The sequence below is a fragment of the Stylophora pistillata genome, chromosome 12 (genome assembly GCF_964205215.1).
Source record: "Stylophora pistillata chromosome 12, jaStyPist1.2, whole genome shotgun sequence".
In the NCBI taxonomy this organism is placed as follows: Eukaryota; Metazoa; Cnidaria; class Anthozoa; order Scleractinia; family Pocilloporidae; genus Stylophora; species Stylophora pistillata.
Window position 1 is genome coordinate 27,385,190 of NC_142530.1, and position 22,775 is coordinate 27,407,964.

The following is a 22,775-nucleotide window of genomic DNA, read 5'->3' on the forward strand; positions in this document are numbered from 1 at the left end:
GTTTCGGAATAATCTATAATCCGACTATTTTTGCATTCACTTTAAAAAAATCAAATACAACCAGTGCTAAATATTGGTCTAAAATTCACACTTTTGCAATGATCCTAAATTGAATTTTATACTAAATAGTTCAAAGAGGAAGAAGGAGAACGCCTTTCATTATTCTCCTCAATAATTTTGTTTTACGTTTACAAAGACTTCCGTCTCTGCTTTTAAGAGTCGGAGGTCCATTTACGGTTGTAGTTTTTTATATTCAACAGAATTTTTTTTTTTTTTTCGTGAGGCGTGCTTTCCCCATTCTTATGATCTTAGTTCGTTTAGCAACTCTCTGGCGAGCTTTATTTTGAATACAAATCCAGAATCAGCGATAAGAAATCCAACTATTTTCAAAAAATTGATGGAACAAAAGTATTGCAAATGAAATTGAATTGCATTCACACAGAACCGGGTCGCATCAATGTCACGAGGTGAAAAGAGGAACAAAAGTAGCCGGTCACGCCCCAGCGTCCTTCGATGCAATGCGCGCGCAAGGGCCATCGTGTTGCATTTTGGGACATATTTCCCCTATGAGCGTTTTTACCGCCATGATGGATCCCAGAATATGGGATCACAAGAAGAAAATTTGTCAAAGTCAGTCTTGAAAGACGACCTGACAGGACATAATGTTCAAAATGCTTTAAATCGATTTCCCTAGAGTTGATTTCAAAATTTTCTTAAACCTGCACGCTTTGTGCAGTGTTTCAAATTTTTAAATTTGAGCGCCGCTTTGGGAACTTAGGAGCGCGTCAAGATGAGTAAATTGTCGTTCAGAGCTCGGCAGCTGGATTCTAACAAACCTCTTCCGGTGTATCGGGCGGAGGAACTACCTGATTTGACGGAATTCAGCACCATAAACCGTGCCGTGCCTCAAATGCCCACTGGAATGGAGAAAGAAGAAGAAACTGTGAGTAAAATAAGTTGTCAACTCGTACTATTATGCTCATTTCTATTAGAGGATATAATGTACAAGCAACATTCAGAAAAATTACTCCAAGTTTCGAATCAGAGCATCAAGTTAAGAAAACTGGTAGTGTTTTGAAGTTTTATTTTTGGACGATTTCTCGAGTTTACAAGCTTCTTGAAATGTACTTAAAGTTTGTTCACGTGATATGTATGCGTAAACCCGCCATTTTTGAACGTGATCAAGGACGCTCACATTAATGTCTGCGAAATGCGGAAGTAGCCACAAAATGGCGCGATCGAAAAATATTTTCAAATCAAGGCCTGAAATCCTGTTAGCTTGTGTTTTAAAACATTTTACTTTGGTGCGATGCGAAGTTTCTTACGTTTTGGAAATTTATGCGTTGGCCTTTTTCTTGCCTCACAACTAAGTGCCTTGTAGGCTGACACATAAAACTGACGTTTGACAGAATAGAAAAAATATATGATGAATGAGAAAATCTTTTGAAAGGAATAGTTGTTGAAGCTATTTGAATTAAATTTTTCTAAGTAAATCTGGATTTTGAATGCATTGTTATAGAGATTTCTTCTAAATTTACCTCTAAATTTATTGCAATTATACAGTGATCTTAGTAATTCAACCATAATTTTTTCTTGGAATGTTGAAATTTATCTGTATACATTCTTTTACATGTAGCCATATTACAATTAAAATGTTTGATCAAAACATTTAATAGGATTAATGAGAATAAGACAGTCATCAATGTTCTTAAATATCTATAAGGATAGGATCCCCTATATTTGTTTCCCTGATTAAAGCTTGACACTTCATGCACACACATGTACCTTAATTCTTTTAATATAAAACATTGAGATGCATGTTAGAAAAAGGCAAAACATATAACAGTGCAATGGTGCATGCAAAAAAGTGATACAGTAAAAACAGGCAAGTAAGAACCTACATTTTTAGGAGTTAGCCTAAACAGGTTCTTATATAAATGGTACTTAACAAAATTTTAGGCTATTTAGGTTCTTAAAACAGGTTCTTATTCTTGGAGAAAAACACACCTGCATAACAAGTGGATAATTGTCCTATATTTTGTAACTACATATTTTGCACTCATTTTTCTTAATAAAATCATGTTTTACAGCAATGGCAATCTGCTTTTTCTTTGATTATGATTACAGTAAATAATTTCAGTGTACCTGTAATGTACTATATGATTTTAGAAAATAAGAGCCTATTTTAATTTTCTTAGGCTAAATAGGTTCTTGTTTATAGGGGGTATAAATGGCAAATTTTAGGCTAACAGGTTCTTAATTTTTAGGTTCTTACTTGCGGGATTTTACTGTAATATGCTTAAAAATTTGAAAATCCCCCTTTGTTAGTAGTGAGAGCAGCAAATGGAAGCAAGGAAAATATTTAAGTAGGGTTATATTGTTGTCATTTGAACCTTTAAAGTCTTCAAATTTCCTGTAAAAAGGTTTTGAGAGTCTTTGCCTCAGGGAAATATATGATATGAAGTTTTATCATTTCTGAAACTGCTAACAGGAACTTGTATGATACACTAACCATCATAACTTGATCATAAGAGTATTTGCAATTTATATGGTACATATACTCTCTGGAGCTGCAATTTACAGCTACTTGTCCATATTAAATGGATCCACATTATGGAGGCTTTCCTTTTAAAGACATTATGTTAGAATTTTGCTAAGACATAGAAAACAGAAAGTAAAGAAGCCAGATTTGTTCTTTCTGTTTAGGAACACCATCTTCAGAGAGCAATTTCAGCACAGCAGGTTTATGGTGATACTCAGCAGCTAGTGATTCCAACCCCGGACACAGAGGAAATCAAAGATAGAGTTGTTGAATTTCTGTACCATGACCCCTTCAAACAGCCAAAACAATACATCCATGTCCAAGGTTTGTTTACATGAGCTAGACAAGGTTGTTACAATTATTCATGAGAGTGTCATTTGCTTAGAACTCACCCAAAGTAATGTCATCACAAGGGTGTTGTCTTGATCTCTGCACTTGTGGTTAGCTCTTCACTGTCTACTCACTTGCAAAGGCCTTCAGTGAAACTGTGGCATTGTTTTCAAGGTGTTTTTTTTTTTTTTTAGTTTAACTGCCAACCCCACTGAGAAGTCCTGTGCTAACCTAAATTGATTTATTATTTTTCATACTTAGTATGACAGGCAGGTAGTGAAGGGGTTAAATTGATCAGTGTAAAAACATTTTACAATGATCTCCATGACATCATTCATAACGGAAGAAATGTCTCTCCCTTTCAAGCTTTCAATTTTGAAGAGGAACTGCCCGAGTATGATATGGATTCTGAAGATGAGGAGTGGTTGAGGAACTTCAATAAAAAGAAGGTAATATTACATGTTCACAGTGAACCACTAAAGCAGGTCACACATTATGGAATGCATGACTTTGATGAGTAGGACTCATTGCTACTTTCTTTCTCTTATTTTGTCCTCTAAAACTCCAAACTTATCTCTAGTGACATTTGTGGACTTTTTGACTCAGCCTTGATGTTATCAACTATGCTTTTGCTAGTCAAATTTTCTGTCATTTGTCTTATGCCCTTATGCACGAGATTACTGTGTGGTGGATGTCCTCCCCTGGGGTGGGATGGGTGGGTTCACTGGGTCCGCAGTAATTAGCGCAAGCTGTTGCGGTGTCCCCACCTGTCGGCAAATCTAATAAATTAAATTAAATTAACAATTTTTACCTGTTCTCTTTGTAATAATTTTCTTTTGGATATCAACAAGTTCTTCCATCCCTTGTATAAGGGAGTTTGATTACACAGAGCACAGTGATCTAGTTTGGTATCTTTTTGCTATTTGGAAAGATAAAACTGAATTTGTCTTCTATCTTAGGAGCTGCTAACACCATTTAGATTTGAACAATTTCTCGACCAGCTGGAGAGGAATTCAGGAAACCAGGTGATTTATGACATGACATGTTTGTATTGTTATGTTTTGTTCTGGATGGTTTACCTACAGTACTTGGAAACTGACCAGCACATAGGGTTTTTTTTTTTTTGCATTGGTATAAAGGTGAAGCTATGTAGAGATAAATTTGAATCAGGAAGTCAACCACTGAAAGTCTGCAGTATGCTATTGTTTGAGAATAAAATAAAAAAAAAATGATATTTTGATTTGAAGAGGAAGAAAATTTCAAAAATGTAACACAAGATCTAACTGAGTCAAGATTAGTCAGTCAAAGTTACAAAATTAATGGGCAATCAAGGTTTGTGAAGGAGGGAGCTCATTAATAGCAACATATTTTAGTTAACTCTTTTAATCATTTTGTTCATCTTATTCAAGGGAAATGATGTGAAAAATTATTATTTAGTAATGTTTTGTCAAATTCTTCTTTTCTTTTCCCAGGCGGTGTCTTTGCATGAAGCCAAGTCATTGTTGAAAGAAGGGGGTGACATAATAAAGCCACTCTATGAGTACTGGATCAATAAACGGAAGAAGCTGGTATGGGGTTGACATTATTCTAAGCTTACATTCTTTTTCTTTTTCAGTCCTACAAGTGCAACTTGAATCATAAAATGGCTGCAAACAACAAATTGAAAAAAAAACACAAAAAACTACAGGATATGAAACATGAAAGTCACACTAGGTTTCAAGGATAGTGTAAGATTTTTAAAACTGAGAGCTCAACAAAGATTAAGGCTTTAATGCAGAATGTTTTGTCAAAAGGCTAAAATTCATAGTTTCAGTCTAATAGCATGAAGAGTTACGATTGGAAGAAGTGACTGTTGAGGCTAGACAGTCATTGCTTGGTAGGTGATAATCAGCCATACAGGTGGTTTATTATATCCTCATGTTTGCATGTTGTTTTCCTTCAGAAGGATCTGGTGATATCACTGACCCCACAGCTTAAAGGAGAAAAGAGGGATGGTTCATCTGCTAGTGATCCATATGTTGCATTTAGAAGAAGAACTGAAAAGATGCAAACAAGAAAGGTATATAACTGATGGTTCAACAGAAAGTGTTTCCTTTTCAGATCCTTTGTGCTGTTTGGTGAAATTTAAACATTTGATTCAACATTTTCACCTTGTTTTTGCAGAATCGCAAGAATGATGAAGCGTCATACGAGAAAATGCTGAAGCTTCGCAGAGACTTGAATAGAGCTTGCACAATATTGGATATGGTGAAGAGGAGAGAGCAGTCAAAAAAGGAACATCTGCAGCTTACTATTCAAGTATTTGAGAAAAGGTACAAACTAGGCCAAGCACACTCCCAAAGAGACTGTAAAAAGATGTCAATGTTAAAACAGGAGAAGATGTAGTCTCTAAAAGTTGCTGCTCACTCCCCGCTGATTGTTGTGTAGGACTGTGGATCAAGAGATCCAGATTTCAGCTCCGTTAGGGTCACTTTGTGTAACTCTTGGGAAGGGGGCAAGTTTGATCTTGCATCTCTCCATCAAGAATGTCCGTGGGTATTGGCAACCTGTCAAGGAGATCTGAATGACCTACTGCTGGGGTAGAGCGTGATTGATTGGCATCCCATTCATGATAGTAGTAATCGAATTTGCTTTGTGGTGTGAAAATCATGATAAGCTCTTGCCAGATGCAAGGCTGTGCTCTAAGAAAAAATTGATGGGAGCCCAGTGCTCTGAAACTGTGAAATCCAGGGTGCCCAACATATGCTTTTCATGAAAAAACTAAGATTCCTGAGTCGCCCTAGAGTAAAAGTAAGGTGCCAGGGGCCATAGGGCACTGTTAGACCGACCTAGACCACAGCCCTGAGTCTTAGTGCTGACTTTATGGGTGTGAGAAAAGGATTTGAAGTTGATTTTGTAAACCCCTAACAGATTTAAATTCCAAACATTTTACCATAAAAGCCTACATATAAGCTGCACTTTTTTTTCCAAAAATCGTTGCTGGAAATTGTGGGGTGCATCTTATCTGCTGGAACATTTGAAAAAGGTATTGTGAGTATTGACACTGGTGTCCAGTTTTTCACTTTCGTGTCCCATCTAATGCCTGGTTACTAATCCTCAAATGTTCTGCTCACGTTCCTGTTATATTGGAAAAATCTATGCAAAAACTGTTTTGAATGAAGAATTTCCTGTCAACAAATACCAGAAAAAGACCATGCATAGGTCAAAGTTGGTAGAAACAATGTTCATTATATTAAAGTGCTAAAATTGTGGGTAAGACTTTGAAGTATTTCCCATTGCAATGTTGATAATGAGTTTACGTTCAATGGACAGTGGATGAAGAAGACTTCTCAGGACTCAACTTTGGATTTCTTTTGATTTCAAAAAACTTTTTTTCCAAAATTTGAGCTGCTAAATTCAGGGTGCGGCTTATCTGCGGGTGCAGCTTATCTCTGGGCTTTTATGGTATTCATTAATGGATTCTATGGGATATACTTTACCCAATTTTATTGTAAGTCTGTGTTAATCGAATTTCTCAGTAGCACTTACATGTATGAAAATTCATTATTATACACCTGAAGATAAATTATTTTTAAAAACACAATATCTGACTATTCTTTTTAGTAAGCTCTTTTTAATCCCATTTTATCTATTCTAGATATGCTGCTGGAGATTTTGCAGGCCAGATCCTTCAACAGTGCATGGATATGATCAGATATCAACCTCCAGCCACCAATCTCACTGTGCCAACTTCTGCAGGTTATGGTGAGAATGTAACACCAGGCTCAGGCACCGGAGGGGAGAGGGAACATGAATTGTGGAGAAGAGGAGCACAGGTAGAAATAATCTGTAATCCATAATTGAACTTCATCGTCATAAATTCTGGGTTTTAGTCTGTGAATAACTTTTTTCATATAATTATTTTTGCTAGGTTATCTTTCTCGTGACATCTATCTTGAGACAAGTGCCCAACTTTAATGGCTGTCTTCAGTAAAGAGAGCCAACTGTACATTCATTGTCATCTCTTCTCTTCTTCAAATTTGGTGTATTTTCATTCTTGCAAACCTACATCTGCATTTTTCACATACAAAGACTATGAATAGAAGAACTCAATATACAATTTTTTTCTAGGAAAGGGCACGAGCAGGCAAGAATGACTACCTCAATGAATTAGGGTAAGCATGTCAGATTTGATAACTGACCATTTTGTAACATATAAAAGTATAGATAAGAACCAGGTATTGTTGTTTTCCTAATTTCCTTGAACTCTTCTTCAGTATCAAGAGACCTAAACTTAGTCATCCAGCCAAGGCTCCCCACGTTCAACCATCTGGAGATCAGATGTTCAGCGATGATGAGGAACCAATTCACATCTCTCCACCTCCAGTAAGGCAACATACTAGAATGTATATGAGAACGATCCTTCGCAGTAAAGCACTATTTGAGCAATAGTGAAAATCAGACCTGAAAAAAATTTCAGGCCTGTACGGGATTCGAACCACTGACCTCTGCGATACTAGTGCAGCGCTCTACCAATTGAGCTAACAAGCCAACTGGGAGCAGGCCATCAAATTAATTCGATATAAACCCGTGGATGATAAATGTTGTTGTTTGATTTATCATCCACGGGTTTATATCGAATTAATTTGATGGCCTGCTCCCAGTTGGCTTGTTAGCTCAATTGGTAGAGCGCTGCACTAGTATCGCAGAGGTCAGTGGTTCGAATCCCGTACAGGCCTGAAATTTTTTTCAGGTCTGATTTTCACTATTGCTCAAATAGTGCTTTACTGCGAAGGATCGTTCTCATATACGTCTCATAACCGCAGTTCACACATATGTTTCATACTAGAATGTGTAGTATAGTTGATTTTAGAATCAGCTTTTGAACAATGATTCAGTTTTTGAGATGTACAGGAAAGAATGAATGATACCTGACTGAAAAAAATAAAATAAAATAAAGGACAAGCTGCAGTTCTAATCTTTGATTGACTTTGATTTTTCTTAGTTCCACACGTGTGACAAATGTTCTATAACTTTAACCTTTTTGTGTTGTATTGCTTGTGTGTGTGAACAATCTAGTTGTTGAAGGTGAGGTACCTCTTCTTGCTTATTCTCACGGAGTAACTTTTTCCTCCCATCAACCAGGTGGATATTCCATCAGAACCTGAAGACGATGAAGAAGATCCTGATGGTAGATTCGCATTTAAGAGAAAGCTTGGCGTCAGATACATTGCGGTTAGTTGATTCAAGTTTTTCGAATAAATGCACGAACATTTTTTTTTTAATGTGCACTAAACTAGCATAATTGATGTTTTGAATTCAACGAGTACTTTTATTTCGTTTGATGTTCCTCAGCCTCGATTCGATATGCCAGAGCCGCTGCCGTGGGTAGATCCCTCCCAAGGTGGTTTGGGTGATAAGAGATTTCGTTTTAGCTGTACATCAATATCATCGCCGCAGAGAGTCATTGGATTTGCGCGGAGGAGAGTGGGTCGAGGTGGAAGGTGAGACAGCTCTTTTACTCTCTGTGTGCTGATGTTCAAATACTCCTGATCCACGTGCACAAAGTGATTTGTATACAATTGAACCTCTCCACAACGGTCACTCTAAGGACAGAAGAAAGTAGCCGTTGCGTAGAGGTGGCCGCTGTGGGAAGGTAGGGGTGTAATGTATAAACAGTCCGACGGGACTTAAAAAAGTGGCCGTTGGGGAGAGGTGGCCGTTATGGGGTAGGGGTGTAATGTATAAACAGCCCGACGGGACTTAAAAAAGTGGCCGTTGTGGAGAGGTGGTCGTTAGTGGAAGTTCGACTGTAATGCATTGTACGTGTATCTTTTTTTTTGTGTAGGATTTTTATGGATCGAGGCTACAGTCCTTTATCTGAAGACTTAGATGAGTTAGACATGCGTCTGAACGCTTTACCTTCATCGTCATTCTCGTTACCCAATGGTTTGTTTCCATATGACCACCTAACAGGCTGGAGGAAACCATCGCTGTAAGTTTTTAGTCTCTTTCACATGACTTTTACTATGATTTCTTGCTTTTAAGCCATGCTATCGGTAATTTTGCGTTTATCCTTTCTACAATCATGATATTGCGAAGTGCTCTCAACTTTCACCACTCTGCTGCTCACAGGTAATGAGTTTAGTTTCTCTTTACATCCCGATATGAAACCGGGAGACGAACCTTGGCTCTGAAAAAGTTTTAGTATGAGGGCGTTGAAGAACTTATTTTATGATTTATCTTTAAAAGGCTATTAGCCCTGTTGAGAGCATAATCTCAAATAGTTGGTCATTCATATTCCAAGTAATTGTCGCGAAGAAAACAATTTGTTCGGTATTGGCCAGCGTGTGCCTTTTGTCTTACTCATATATTTGTGTTATCTTCAGACCGCACTTCAGACCCAAATCGCCGCCTGCACAAGTATCCCTGTCGTCATTTTCGTCTTCATCGTTGTCGGAATCTATGCCTTCCAATAAACAAAGTGGAGAACCAAGACCTCGTGTTTACAGAAGCTTTTCTACACAACAGCGGTCGAAATTTTCTCTTAACCCCACCCCGACAAACGGGGTGGTAGGACCAAACTTTACGCATTCCACTCTGAACCGCAGCTCGCTACTAAATGGACCTTTATCAAATCAAGGTGGCTACACTACGGCGACGTTGCTTAGTAAAAACGCCGCGTACTCAACAGCGCCCGTGAAGGCGGTTTATGCATTGAACTTTCCGGTCAATTCAAGCCACGCACTGTCGAACAATTTGGTGCGGGGAAGCGCGCCATTTTCACCCACTTCTCATAACTCTTCGCCATCTACCGGTGCAGCGTCGAGGGCGAACGCTGCTGAAAGCTCTGGCGTGGAACAAATGTAAGCCATTTCAACATTTCTGGCCGGTATATGTTGTTGTATTAACACTTAAAGAGGTGTCCAGCTGCAGAGAAATCTGATTTTACGGGGGGGTGGTGGGGACGGAGGTCATGTTTGGGTATCTCACCGGACCTAACGTGGGATTGGTAGATAAGTGGGCGCGGAGGAGGATGGGGGTGGGTTGGGGCTTAGTGCTAGTAGCCTGTTGAACTGTCTTTTCAGAAGGCGAACGGAAAACTACCACGCAAGCTTTAGTGGTAGAAGGAGTCACATTTGCATCAGACTGTCATTCCTGAACGAGAGCGTTGAGCAGGCTAATTCACTCTTTACAACAGTTGATTGAAACTTAGATTTTCTTCGCCATTGAGTCATTTTTATCCAACATTGAAAATGTGCTTCCATCTTTGAACATTTTTTATTGTTGCTGTTTTTCAGGGATTTAGATGTAAATCGAGCTGATGGTCTGCTGGAAGGATTAGGGACCTCAGTCAACAGTTTACCAAACGCAACGTAGTATTCGTGGTATAATCGTAAATGGAACAGTGCAGCGTACTTTAGTGTAGCTATTAACCAGGTTTGAGGCCAGGTTGAAGGCGAAGACAACTGGTCTTGTAATGAGTGTTTTAAAACCTCCATTCCGTGGTTATGGGCCGTAGAAGCGTTGAAACTCTGGGGAATGTCTCGTACATTGGAATTTTCGAAGGACAATTACACGAAAGTGAAAACAGTTAAATATTTTAAAACCTTGATTAATTTCAAGACCTCTGTGTTGTGAACAGCAAATCTACTTCAGACACTCGATCATTGCAGTCGTTTCTGTACTCATAGTATTTACTTTTGGGAAACAAACTCAGTATAAACCCGACCTACTTCACTGTTCGTTCTCTCTAACTGCAGTCAATTTTCGCTCGGTACGTCAAGTTAATCATTTGGCATATTTTCCATAACCACGCGAAAAGTTTGTTATATGTTACAACAACGTTGCCTGAACAGCTAAATTGTTTTGGACAGGGTAACACTACTTTAAGTTGTTGCTGTGTTTTTGTGTGCAAAAATGAGTTTGAGGCTTGTTTTGCATCTTGCTAAAATTTGTATATTGAGGTTCACTTTCAGAACGCTTTTTTTTTTGTTATGGTTTTGTATGCTATCACGTTGTTTTGTAGTGTTGCTTTTGAAAGAACTGCACTTTCTTTCCGAGCCATAGTTAAGGAGAACGTTCAGTTGTATCCAACAAAAAATAAGACTAAAACCTCAAGCGTCGAAAAACTAAGTGAAGTTTGAATGTGGTAAAGAAAGAAAACATCCTGCTTGTGCTACAGATAGCCATGCCTCGTTTCTTTTAAACCTCCTTAAAACATCGACGGCTTAAAAAAAAAAAATACTCGAAACTTCAAGCGAAAAGTGGGCGATTCCTGTGTTGTTGTGTACGGACCCGATCAGTGTACAAAGTAAATAAAATCCGATCGATGTTCCCGTATTTTTTAAAACATTATTTATTACAAATTATAGGAAGATTATTTGCGTATCGTCAATACACTTGACTGTGTTAGCTAGGATACGAGAATTTGACATGTACAGAGCGCGTTGATGAGCTGTACAGCGCAATTGGCCACAGGAAGCTAACACTCTGTTCTGCGTACTCAGTACTCAAGCAGTTTGAATTCAATTGTCCTTAGATGAAACAAAGTCCTATATTTTATAAAGCAATCCGCAATGTCCAAACCAATACACTCTTTGTACAAGTGCCACTTTCGTATTTCCTTCTAATGTATTTGTGTACAATAAAAATTGCTGACGACCAAACAAATGTCGGAGTGTTTATTAGCGGGTCTCACGTGTTTCCAGCGAGGTATACTAGCTATATTGTGATGAAGGAAGCTTAGTGTTCACTAACCTAAGCATTTGAATAAGTTCTTGCAAGCTATCAAAGAGGAGTCGGAATTAAATGTTGAATTGGCTATTGTATTTTTATTGTTCATTTGACGAATCGTTGGTGAATATTCTGCATCTCGTAATCTCCTCACTGCTCGCCTGAGATGCAGAAAAATCAAAGTGCTGCAAGAGGTGGTGCATCACTCCCTGTAAATGGCTGGCAATACACCTTACACCTTACATTTCAACCTATTAGAACGATATTTTTTTCCCAAAAATAGTCACTAAGGCACTTACAAATCGAGTGTTCGACTCGATGTCGAAAGTAATCGAAGATCCTGTTAGCCTTGCTTTACTTGATCCTGTGATAGGAGCGTTGTTTCTTGCTTCGTGAATTTACTGGTTTTCTTCCAGTCTACTTTGTCTTCTCCCTGATTGGCTTTTACAATTACCTTGGTTTTGATTTCATGACACCAAGTAAAATTGCATCTTAATGAGAAAACAAAAACAATTTTTTTTCGCGCAAACTTCCCGTGAATATTTCCTGCGTAAGGTATCTTTAAAGGTTCTGCTGCGAGTACTACATTATCAGAAATAAAATCTGAATAATTAGGTTCGTTTCATGTCCTATTCTGTCTTTCTTCGAGAGGTGCACGACTACACGACTGGGACAGCAGCTTCTGCCGTCTCTTAATAAAGGATTTTCTTAACGAGTGAGAGGGGTTGCCAGTTATAGCATCATTCGCAATCAGGCTGATTCTCAATTTACTTTCTGAAGTTATTTGTCATCTAATCTCAATCTCTTGGGGATGATCAGTCAATCAAGGTCTCGCTTCATTCCTCTGCACATGGCGGGACCGTAGTCTCTTCACCTGACTATGTGCTGTGCAAATCTGGCAAAACGGACCCTACAAAACAAATAGCAACCCATATTAGCGTGCACTTGTGTTTAGTCCCTCTATTGTCTGTGGCTTCATGCGAAGGCCACCATGGAAAATACCACAACATTATTAATATGTAGCTAGATTGAGTGGTACTTGTACAAGCCAGTTTTTTTCAATGTCTTTTGTTGTTAGTACAACCTACACGAGCTTCAGTTGAACCTCTTGACAATTTGCACACTGGGTAATTTTTTTCACAATGAAAGCAACATTCACTTGCTAGAGCATATGCAGTTTTTGGTTCTGTCCTGGTGTACCGGTTCACAAGGGAATTACCATTGTTCTTTCTTTGTTTAGGAGTTATCAGTTAGCTATTGTGTATTGTTTGGTCTTTTGTATTGGCTCTTGTGAACCGGTACACGAGGACAGAACCCAGTTTGTCTCTCGTTTGTACAAGCACTGCCATGCTAGAATAGGACTCTTGAATAATTAATCCTTGGGAAGCCCGAAATTGCGCAAAAAAGCCAGCAGGAGAATTAGGCTTCTATAAGTCACCACCCAAACCTGCGTAGAGAGGGGTGGGAGAGTACTGCCTATGCACTTCATTTGCAATGGTGCGGCCGGCCATCTGCGCATGTCTGATGGTCCGGCGATGAATCAGTGCCAAACACTAACTTTGATATCTTCAATTGATCAATAGGGACCTTAAGAAACCACGACGGCGACGCCAAGGAAGACTTCGATTAAAAAATGAATTTCTACTCTTAGTTAGAATTTCAAAAATGGCTGCAGGAGCTTACTGTTTCATACAGCGCCACAGCTCAACTTCAGCATGATGTATAAAGTAGCCGTTGAGTTCCAAATGGAAATCAAAATAATTTGCCGTCGCGGTTTCGGTTACCAGACGACGCAAATTTTGGCGATTTCACGTTGTTGTTTTGCATAGGACGGCTAGGAAATGTACAAAATTTCAAAACGCACGTGCTGAGCTATTGTTTTGCTGATAAGATCTCTTGTTTTTCCACGTCCTCGTTGCCGCCGCCGTCGTGGTTTCTTAAGGTCCCTATTACTTACCACGTCACGCGCTGGTAAACAATCTTCATGATAAACATGTTTACAGAAAAAAACCACAACGTGTGAAGTTCGTTTTGTATCTGAAAAACAAAATCATTCTCTTGTCAAAAAATATACCTGGTACACAAGAAGTGCAAACTACGAGGCTTTCACAACTGATGAAAGTAATGATGGGGAACAGGTCAACCTTCGGGACGAAGCAAGATCAAGAAAGACACTGAATCCCGTTAACAGTCTAGATATTTTTCAATATTTTTCATCAAATTCGTTTACGGAGAGCGGAGAATCTAGAAAAACCACTGCGTCGCCAATGAACTTCACTCGGACATTCCATGCGGCGTGAATCCCTTCTCCACAAAACATTTAAACACGAAGGCGCGCTACCTAATGAAGTCCTAGGCTCATTTGTCACTCACCGTTGACGTGTGCGGGCCAAATTTAAATGCTGGTAGACGAACAAAAGGAGCTAATGAGATATCTATTGTTTACTTCCACCAGCATGGTGGCAATGAGGAAACATGCGAACCACCTACTTCGATCTCAAATTTACCGCCACAAATAAAGACAGTGTCCATCGGAGAAAGGAAATACAAATCTCAAAAATTCTTCTATTGTGACGAAGACATAAAATAATTTTGAGGAATGTGCCCGCTGTTCACTGCTTTGGAGTAGCTGTAGCTCAAGCTGACTTGACTCCAAGAGTTCTACATCACACGACGATTGATTGACAAATGGTCCAGTAGGACCTAAGGCTCCTTTTATAGCGCGCCTTCGTGTTTAAGCAACACACGAGGTTAAAAAAAAGAAATAATAATAACAAAAGCAATATTTCAGAAGACCAGAATTGTGAATTCTCTAGGGAATGCGTTTTGTTCTAACATTTCTAGTGTTGTCGTTCGAAACACCACAATGGAAGGAGAGGCATAAAAGACGCGAATTTCCAACCAAAGAACAAGACACATCTGAACTTGGTGAGGTGGGAACCTTAGTATCGACCGGAATACACAGTCAAAAATGTAAACACAGAAAAAGGGAGAGAGGATCAAGGATAAGCCGTCTCACATAAAAGCGGACATTTACTTCTTCTTCCTGTCTTTTCCGTTTTTTGTTGTTGCTTTTGTTGTTGTTTTTTGCACTAACCTTCCGCAATAACTGTTCCTTGACATACGGGACACTTTGTTTCATCTACAACGACAAAACAAGACCTAAGTATATGAGTAACAATAAAAGTTCAAGGCTGTGCTCTAAGAAAAATTGAAGGGAGCCCTGTGCTCAGAAACTGTGGAAATCCAGGGTGCCCAGCATATGCTTTTTATGAAAAAACTAAGATTCCTGAGTCGCCCAAGTAATTATAACATAATCAAAGTAAAGCGCGCGCTCTGATTGGTCAATTTAGCATCCCCCATTTGCCCATGGGTGTACGCTGCTGACGCGAACAAATGCAAAGACTATTTTTCCGCGCGCGCTTGTATTTTTCTGGTCACGTAAGATTTGTTAAATAAAAGGGAACTCTTCAGCTACAATGTATCAATGTTATGTTATAAAACAAATGGTAAACACCACAGCGTACACTATTGAGTTATGGATGCACTTGGGAGGTTTGCTAAGCACTCAAGAAGCCAGAGTCGCTCTCGGCTATCGCCTCGAGCGACTCTTACGCTTCTTTCGTGCTTAGCAACCTGCCGCGTGCATCCATAACTCAATAGTGTACGCTGTGGTGTTTACCATTTGTTAAGTGGAGGCATAATCGTGCCAGTGAAAAGGATGGGCCTGCATACTTGGTTCACAAAACTGACTGAGCCTGTCCCAGTTTATTGTAAGCATGGAGCGACTATGAGTCAGCTTTGTGAATCCCCCCCTAATCCATTGCAGGTAAAAAAAAAACTAGAGGTAAAGTCTGTTCTCGAGCCATATGGCCCATCCAGCCAGAACTCATTCCGGTTTCCATAGCAACAAGCAACTGGAATGCTGGTTCATCGCTGGTTAAACTCTCAGCAGTTCATCCTTTCACTCACAAGATCTCATTATGAACTTTCCCCTCTAGCTGCTACACATTTCCTTGTAAATAAGTGACCAGAATTTAGTGTTCCATCAACTTCTACCTGATAGGTAAGAGCATTCTCATTACCTATGTGCTCAATAATGTATGGATATTATAGGGAGAAGTTACATGTTAATCACTTTTGAGAGTTAGAGGGTTATCCCATCTATACTCCTTGGTGGAGATAGACACTGCGAGCGTTAATTGTCTTGTCAAACAACACAGACACAACACAAACACTGTGAGCGTGAAGTGTCTTGCTAAACAATACAACAACACAGACACAACACTAACACTGTGAGCGTGAAGTGTCTTGCTAAACAATACAACAACACAGACACAACACAGACACTGTGAGCGTGAAGTGTCTTGCTAAACAATACAACAACACAGACACAACACAGACACTGTGAAACAACACAACACGATGGACCAGCCAGGTCTTAACCTGGACTTCTCGACTCGAAGTCCAACGCACTAGCTGTTAGGCTACCACGTCTCTCAACCCAAGACAACACGTCAGGTTTCCCTTGCAGTCCGCAAACACCTACCTCTCCTGGGAGGAGAGAGGCACTGTGAGTGAGGCGTCTGGCTACAGGACAAAGCAGAATGACTCAGACCAGGGCTTGAACCCGATCTGGGAAAGTGTTCCGGATATAGAAATAAACAACAATCCGCGCTGGGTGAGTATGGCTTTTCAGGATACATACCGTCAACTGACACTCCCCTTTGCTGAACCTTGCTCAACCTTTGTAGCAAAGACACACTGTAGAGAAAAGAAAAACTCACATTACTGGATTTCACCATTTTACCGCACTGCTCTTGTAAAACCCATGTGAAAAATTTAGAGTATTGAATCTTGTAGGTGACCTCGACGTTTGGGATAGGACAACTGAACTAAGTTTCACATCTTTTCAATTTTTAATACAAATAAAGTAATTAGTGAACAGTATAACACCAACGTTTTTGCATATGGCGACGGATAAAGCTTCTTTGCTCACCTGTCTTTGACAAGAATCTTTTTGCAGCCTTCACGAAGAGAGATCTAAATATAATACATCGACTCAGTTTGAATGACACGGGTCACATAACAAAACTCTACAAGTATTCAATGTACAAGCAAATAAATCTGGTGACGAACCAAGTAAGCGCAGTTTTCAACTGAGTGAAACCAAAACAAAAGTAATCACAGCGACCAATTAGAAGAAAGATTTACATCATCATTAGCCAATGAGAACTCGAAGTGAAAACAAGAAAACTGCTGAAGCGCGGGAAAACGCCAATGACCAAATCGCGATTGTTTTCAGTTTTGCATCTGATTGGATGAGAGGATGGCGTGAGTTTTCTGGACCACTCACAGAGTATGGTTAGGTAAAACCAGCGTAGTCCTGGATTACTTTTCGACACCGAAAGATTGTTCCATTTAGTAATTTCTTCTCAAGGCGAACACAAAGGGAAATCAAAGGGGAACTACTTCAAAGGGATGAACGGAGTACACCAAAACGGATAACAAAGACGCATGAACTTTTATCTCAACGAAACTCAAAGTTGGGCACATAAGATAAGCTGACGCAATGTAAAACTTTTATCACCACTTTATTCCAGCCAATTACCTGCAAGTTGAAGTCTTGAAGAATTTTCACCAATGAATCTCTCAAACCAGGAATCTTCATACCTTCAGGAATTCTCTGAGAATATGAAAGAAAGCATGTAGTCGAGTCAAGCGTGGCCTGATTACAATTTATTTACGTTTTCTTTAAGTTAAGTCGCGGGGGTCATGGGGTGGCGGAAGAGGTTTGCGTTCTCGCCCCAAATCTTCGCACTGATGGCTTACCTCACACTTCTCCCACTTGGTTAAAAGAAAACAGAAAGAACTGCTTTACAGGTTAAACCATGAGTCACGTGGCATACCTGTATGAGTTTGATCGGATCAACATAAGTCCCAATATTTTGCAAGAGCCCTGTGATAAACTCTGTGAATAAAATAAAAAGTTAAGTTTAAGGGAAATTCAAATGTTCTTAAAAATATCTGCTTTTTACTTTAAGTTCCAAAATGATTATCTCGGTCGAGAGAGAACGTAAAAAGATATTTTTTTGCGCCTTGTGCACGTGATAAAAAAAAGGTGATGAGAGCACGTGCATACAGACTGACGGAGTATGGGACATACCTGGTTTGTCAAGAGAATAATTGATCAGATCGTCCCACAAATCCTCGTCGTCTTGCTCTTTGACGAATTCAATTGCCTGTCAATCAATAAATATTATGTCATTCATGCACTGACAATGACTTAGCTCTAATAAAACGCTACTAATCACACATGTCTTCGTAAGACTTGCCTTTTCTACATCATCTTCTTCCTGAATTATCAACTGCAAAGCTTGTTTGTTGTTTCCCATGCGACCTAAGCGAAAAAAAGATAAAAAGTAACGAACGTCAAGACTCCGTATTCTTCTGCTAGGACGAATTTGCCCAAGCTGGGTTGTGTTCAGACAAGTTTCCTTGGCATTCAGTGTACACGGGGAATTGGGACTCATTTTCCCCACACAACTTATCAATTAATGATTACAACTTAAATTCCAACTCTATACTCACTGAGCAAAAAAACCATCTCCGGAACCAAGCGCCTCTGTTCACACTCGTTTAGAGCCTGGGACAGAATCAAGAGTGAGATGTTCATAAATTGTAGTTGGAAGATCGAAGCGAATTACAACGTAAAAATGGTAAAAGTAGCTCTTGCAAGTTAAGACTTACCTTTTGCAAAGGGTAATAATTGCTGTTTCTCAGGAAAGTAAGCAATTTTGGACGCTCAAGCTCTGCATAAAGAGGAATCTGAAAAAATATTTTGGGACCACATTAGTGTCCCGATGCTCGATGCTATGATATAATTGCTTATCTGCTCTGAAAATATTACAAGTACTTCAACAAAAGCTTATCAACTGAACCATTTGACTTTTGAAGGGTGAGTGGTTAGCGCAAATACCAAAAAGAATCTCTGACATAACTTTCCCGCTCGTTTTGGCGCGCACAAATTTCTCGCCCTCAGCGCTGAGGAGGGTCATATGCTCTCCGCGTTATGAGTGTCTTTACCACTGAATCATTTGATTGGTTGAGCGGATGTCACAAGTTTTCTGGAACAATCACAGAAAATAGTCAAGTAAAACCAAAGCAAATTACTTTCGACACTCGATGGTGAATTGGTCAATCAGTTTAACGTAGTTCATGGTATAAGGCTATGAATTATGTCTCGCTTAGATTTATCAACAACAAAGAAAGGATAGCAGTAGTATAGCAAAAAACTATTACATTAAAATTCTTATACCTGTAGTTCGTGATAATCCATCCCGGCCTGTGGATCCTTCACAAATAGCGAGTCAAGATACTAAAAAAAAGGAAAAGCCATTCCTGAAAATGTCCTTCAGTGCAGAAATAACCTTAAATAATCCTTAAATCAGCTAAAAAATATATACCACATCATTTCTTGAAGACATTTTTTTTAACAACGGTGGAAATTACTTAAAATATTACGCCCCAACTCCTATAAGATATAATCATTTCTTTTATCTCCCTTCAGAACGAACCGTAACGATTGGAAGAAATCGGGAGAGCGATTCCTCTTTGCGGAGAATCTGACTTTGAATCAATCCACCAAACAGTTACGATACTAACCACATGAAGAAGTTCTGATCGCTTGTTTAGTTGTCGCACAACCTCTTCAACCTGAGATTGATTGATCAAGAGTTAGAACATCCAAAACAGAATAATCTGACAGGACCTGACCACTGAGTTAACCTTTAACTGGCAAGATCTAATTGTTAATTCTCCCCTCTTGCTGCCACACATTTCCTTGCTAATTAGTTTGGGGAATTTGGTGTTAGATCAAGATAGCAACGTCTGCTTGACAAGTTTGAGTATTCTCAATAGCTGTTTGCTGAATAATGTACGAATATTTGAGGGAGAAGTTACTAGTTGATCACTAGTGAGAGTTTAAGGGTTAAGAGAGGGTGAAAAGGTGAACCCTGATACAACGAATAGACTGCAGCCCTAATTCAACGAATGAATGTCTATATCTAACTTGATCTCAGAATCCTGTGCACAACAGAGCATTCGTTATCCTTAGTAGAAAGCGTAATTTTCTTTCCGTTTTTTCGAAGGAGCGGAGGAGGCGCGTGGCGAAAGATGAGACACATGTGAAGATAGAGCCGCGCGCGAAGAGTGAGGTAGGCGCGACTCTTATCCTTCGCGTTCGCCTCGCGCTAGTCTCTGTTCCCCTGTAAAACGAAAGGAAATCAAGCCAGGCAAACGCGAATAGTGCAAATGAGGCAAACGCCAATAGTGCAAATGAGGCAAACGCCAATAGTGCAAATGAGGCAAACGCGAATAGTGCAAATGAGGCAAACGCGAATAGTGGCAAACAAAAAAACAGGCAAACGCGAATAGTGCAAATGAGAAAAAATTGTAAAAGAAAAAAAGAAAATAAAGAGAGAACGCAATGTCATCAAGAGAGGGAAAACCAAAGAACTTTTAACAGGAGAGGGAAGGGCAAAAAACCAATTCCACTGATACCGCCAAAATGAACGAGTTACCAAATCTAACTGTATCAGCGAAGTCACGCGTTAATTATCTAGAGAATATCAGAATGCGCATAAAGAATGTACAACAAGCAAATTAAATTAGCTTTAAATTGTTGAAAGCAATTATTTTTACCGTCAGTTACAAGAAAAAAATCGAAGCGTTCAGAGTTTCACTTACGGGAACTTTGTCTGTATTGTCAATCAACATCTTTACGGCTTTCTAAAATACAAATAATATAACAAGTACTGTGAAGGTTTAGAATCTATCGCCTGCTCTCTTAACACTTTGTCCTCTTCATTAAGTTGTCGTCTTTTGCTCTGATAACTCTTACATCAAACCTTGGACCGAAGTTGACCCCTGATGTCAAAATTAAGCAGTATCCTTTCATACTATGATGTTTATGGAGAGAAAAAAAGCTAGTACCTCTTTGTCAAATTCCATGAGCATAATAATCTTGTCCTGAATGGAGCTAAACAAGTTGTGTTGATGGATCAAGTTAAACACATCGCTGTGTCCAAGTCTGTAAAATAAAAACAGTTTGTACAGGTACACGAACCTTTTACAGCCTAACATCAGTATGCATATTCTCCACACTGTTCTCTATACATTTCTCATGATGCTAACAAGGAGAATTTGTTAAACAATCGAGAGCTTCTTTAGTTAGTGATCATGTCCTTTACTCTTGTGACTCTAATGTTTGATTCAGGGTGATGTTGTGCGGAGAAATTAGATCGTAGTCTCTCTTAAGATAAAAAAAGGTTATTTCAAGAAAATGAAGGTTGTTTCATGCGAAAAGATGAAGCTGGAACACTTCCCTTTCTTCCAATTTTGGTTGGCGTCCTAGACATAAAAGCGAGCTTCACATTCATTTAATGTTTCCAAAGGTTTTCACTCCATAAATTTTTCAATTTCTAAGCTGTACCAAGGGATTGACAGCAAATCATACTTTAGGTATATGGCTAGTCCTTTATCATATCTCTTCTGCCTCGTGTAACTACAACAGAAAAACATTGCCAAACAAAGCTGTTAGTCAAACACAACGAATATATGAAATTCATATATCTGAACTACGGTTATAGAAACGTATTTGTGCACGATCCTCGCAGTAAAGAGCACTATTTAAGTAATAGTGAAAATCAGACCTGAAAAAATTCAGGCCTGTGCGGGATTCGAACCACTGACCTTTGCGATACTAGTGCAGCGCTCTACCAATTGTGCTAAGAAGCCAACTGTCATCAAATTAATTCGACATAAACCCATAAAGACATAAACCCATAAAGAGCATATTTAAGCAATAGTGAAAATCAGACCTGAAAAAATTCAGGCCTGTACGGAATTCGAACTACTGACCTTTGCGATACTAGTGCAGCGCTCTACCAATTGAGCTAACAAGCCAACTGGGAGCAGGTCATCAAATTAATTCGACATAAACCCGTAAGATGACAAATCAAACACAACGAATATATGAACAATAGCTTGAAAGGCGAAGTTAGACAGGACCAAATACTCTTGACTCACAGTTCTCCGAGAGTTTCCAAAAGAACGCGGTTATCTGGATCCTTTTCCAGCTGATCCTACAAAATGACAACAATTTACAAGGTTAGTTGCTTTCTAGGTCAGCCAGGAGCTCTTGTACACTCACACAGGTGAGGTTGTCAATCAGTCTGTATGTTAGTTTGTCAGTCAGACAGTCATTCACTTTCACGAAGGGCAAACGCTCAAACGTCAGCTTTACAAACTCTTTACGGTGGCCAATTTACATCATCATTTTACAGCAGTGTAAGGTTTCATTCGATTAATTTGTATATATTTCAACAATGCTGCTGAAGGACAACATGAACAGATTATCATCAACTAAGTTGATAAAACCAAATTATCTTGAAATACCCAACACCGACACAGCACCACAGCAACTTACCCCCTTTAGGCACCCGGTCAATTTGTCAGAAGGTTCTAATCCATAGGTCAGTGGGTGAGTTTACCAGTCTGTCATTGAAAGACATATGGTCCTTCTTTTGAAACTATCAGCCTTTAGTTAGTCAGTTGGTGGACAGTCAGTTTGTCTGTCAGTCAGACACAGTCACCCAACAGTCAGACAGTCCTTCAGCCAGTTAGTCAGTTGGTGGACAGTCAGTTTGTCTGTCAGTCAGACACAGTCACCCAACAGTCAGACAGTCCTTCAGCCAGTTAGTCAGTTGGTGGACAGTCAGTTTGTCTGTCAGTCAGACACAGTCACCCAACAGTCAGACAGTCCTTCAGCCAGTTAGTCAGTTGGTGGACAGTCAGTTTGTCTGTCAGTCAGACACAGTCACCCAACAGTCAGACAGTCCTTCAGCCAGTTAGTCAGTTGGTGGACAGTCAGTTTGTCTGTCAGTCAGACACAGTCACCCAACAGTCAGACAGTCCATCAGATTAACTCAGTTTCAATTTTTCAAACGTTCCAAACACCCACCTGTACAGCATTGATGATGGGTTGCACGCTGTATAAATCCACTGGCCATTCCTTAATCAGTGCCTGAAATTTCTGAAATACAAACAGGAAGCTCCAAATCTATCCACAATCTAGTGATTCAAGGAGGCATCCATGAATGACAACATCTTGTTTGAAAACAGAAAC

General features: G+C 39.3%; 2 protein-coding genes across 4 annotated transcripts in view; one reads left to right on the top strand and one right to left on the bottom strand.

The window, feature by feature from the left end:
- Window positions 1–557: 557 nt before the first annotated feature.
- Window positions 558–11,524, top strand: LOC111340792 (enhancer of polycomb homolog 1). 2 transcript variants are annotated; one of them, XM_022947706.2, is made up of 15 exons: window positions 558–943; window positions 2,707–2,866; window positions 3,239–3,321; window positions 3,832–3,897; window positions 4,345–4,440; window positions 4,818–4,931; window positions 5,036–5,184; window positions 6,510–6,687; window positions 6,983–7,026; window positions 7,129–7,237; window positions 7,997–8,086; window positions 8,207–8,355; window positions 8,700–8,846; window positions 9,241–9,717; window positions 10,153–11,524. In XM_022947706.2, the coding sequence occupies exons 1-15, from the start codon at window positions 791–793 to the stop codon at window positions 10,229–10,231; spliced, it is 2,094 nt and encodes a 697-aa protein (XP_022803441.2). In that variant the 5' UTR covers window positions 558–790; the 3' UTR covers window positions 10,232–11,524. The 2 variants fall into 2 exon arrangements, with proteins under 2 accessions (XP_022803441.2, XP_022803434.2); XM_022947699.2 differs by having other exon boundaries at window positions 559–943; window positions 4,815–4,931.
- Window positions 11,525–12,135: 611 nt separating this feature from the next.
- LOC111341858 (vacuolar protein sorting-associated protein 41 homolog) overlaps window positions 12,136–22,775 on the bottom strand; it is a 22,080-nt gene continuing 11,440 nt past the window's right edge. For both annotated transcript variants that reach the window (XM_088741202.1, XM_088741201.1), the window contains 18 exons: window positions 22,611–22,682; window positions 21,677–21,732; window positions 21,105–21,152; window positions 20,582–20,678; window positions 20,336–20,377; window positions 19,253–19,303; window positions 18,906–18,965; window positions 18,338–18,415; window positions 18,179–18,233; window positions 17,923–17,987; window positions 17,754–17,829; window positions 17,497–17,558; window positions 17,199–17,273; window positions 16,587–16,630; window positions 16,296–16,351; window positions 14,685–14,729; window positions 13,545–13,624; window positions 12,136–12,497 (listed from right to left, as the gene is read on the bottom strand). In XM_088741202.1, the coding sequence (XP_088597328.1) occupies window positions 12,411–12,497; window positions 13,545–13,624; window positions 14,685–14,729; window positions 16,296–16,351; window positions 16,587–16,630; window positions 17,199–17,273; window positions 17,497–17,558; window positions 17,754–17,829; window positions 17,923–17,987; window positions 18,179–18,233; window positions 18,338–18,415; window positions 18,906–18,965; window positions 19,253–19,303; window positions 20,336–20,377; window positions 20,582–20,678; window positions 21,105–21,152; window positions 21,677–21,732; window positions 22,611–22,682 (1,149 nt within the window). In that variant the 3' untranslated portion in view covers window positions 12,136–12,410. The remainder of the gene's footprint in view (window positions 12,498–13,544; window positions 13,625–14,684; window positions 14,730–16,295; window positions 16,352–16,586; window positions 16,631–17,198; window positions 17,274–17,496; window positions 17,559–17,753; window positions 17,830–17,922; window positions 17,988–18,178; window positions 18,234–18,337; window positions 18,416–18,905; window positions 18,966–19,252; window positions 19,304–20,335; window positions 20,378–20,581; window positions 20,679–21,104; window positions 21,153–21,676; window positions 21,733–22,610; window positions 22,683–22,775) is intronic.

Excerpts from the sequence above, each read along its gene's own strand:
- LOC111340792 (XM_022947699.2), top strand. The coding sequence starts at position 791 with ATGAGTAAATTGTCGTTCAGAGCTCGGCAGCTGGATTCTAACAAACCT. Across the intron at positions 3,322-3,831 it reads GGAACTTCAATAAAAAGAAG|GAGCTGCTAACACCATTTAG; the intron begins GTAATATTACAT and ends CTTCTATCTTAG. Across the intron at positions 8,356-8,699 it reads AGAGTGGGTCGAGGTGGAAG|GATTTTTATGGATCGAGGCT; the intron begins GTGAGACAGCTC and ends TTTTTTGTGTAG.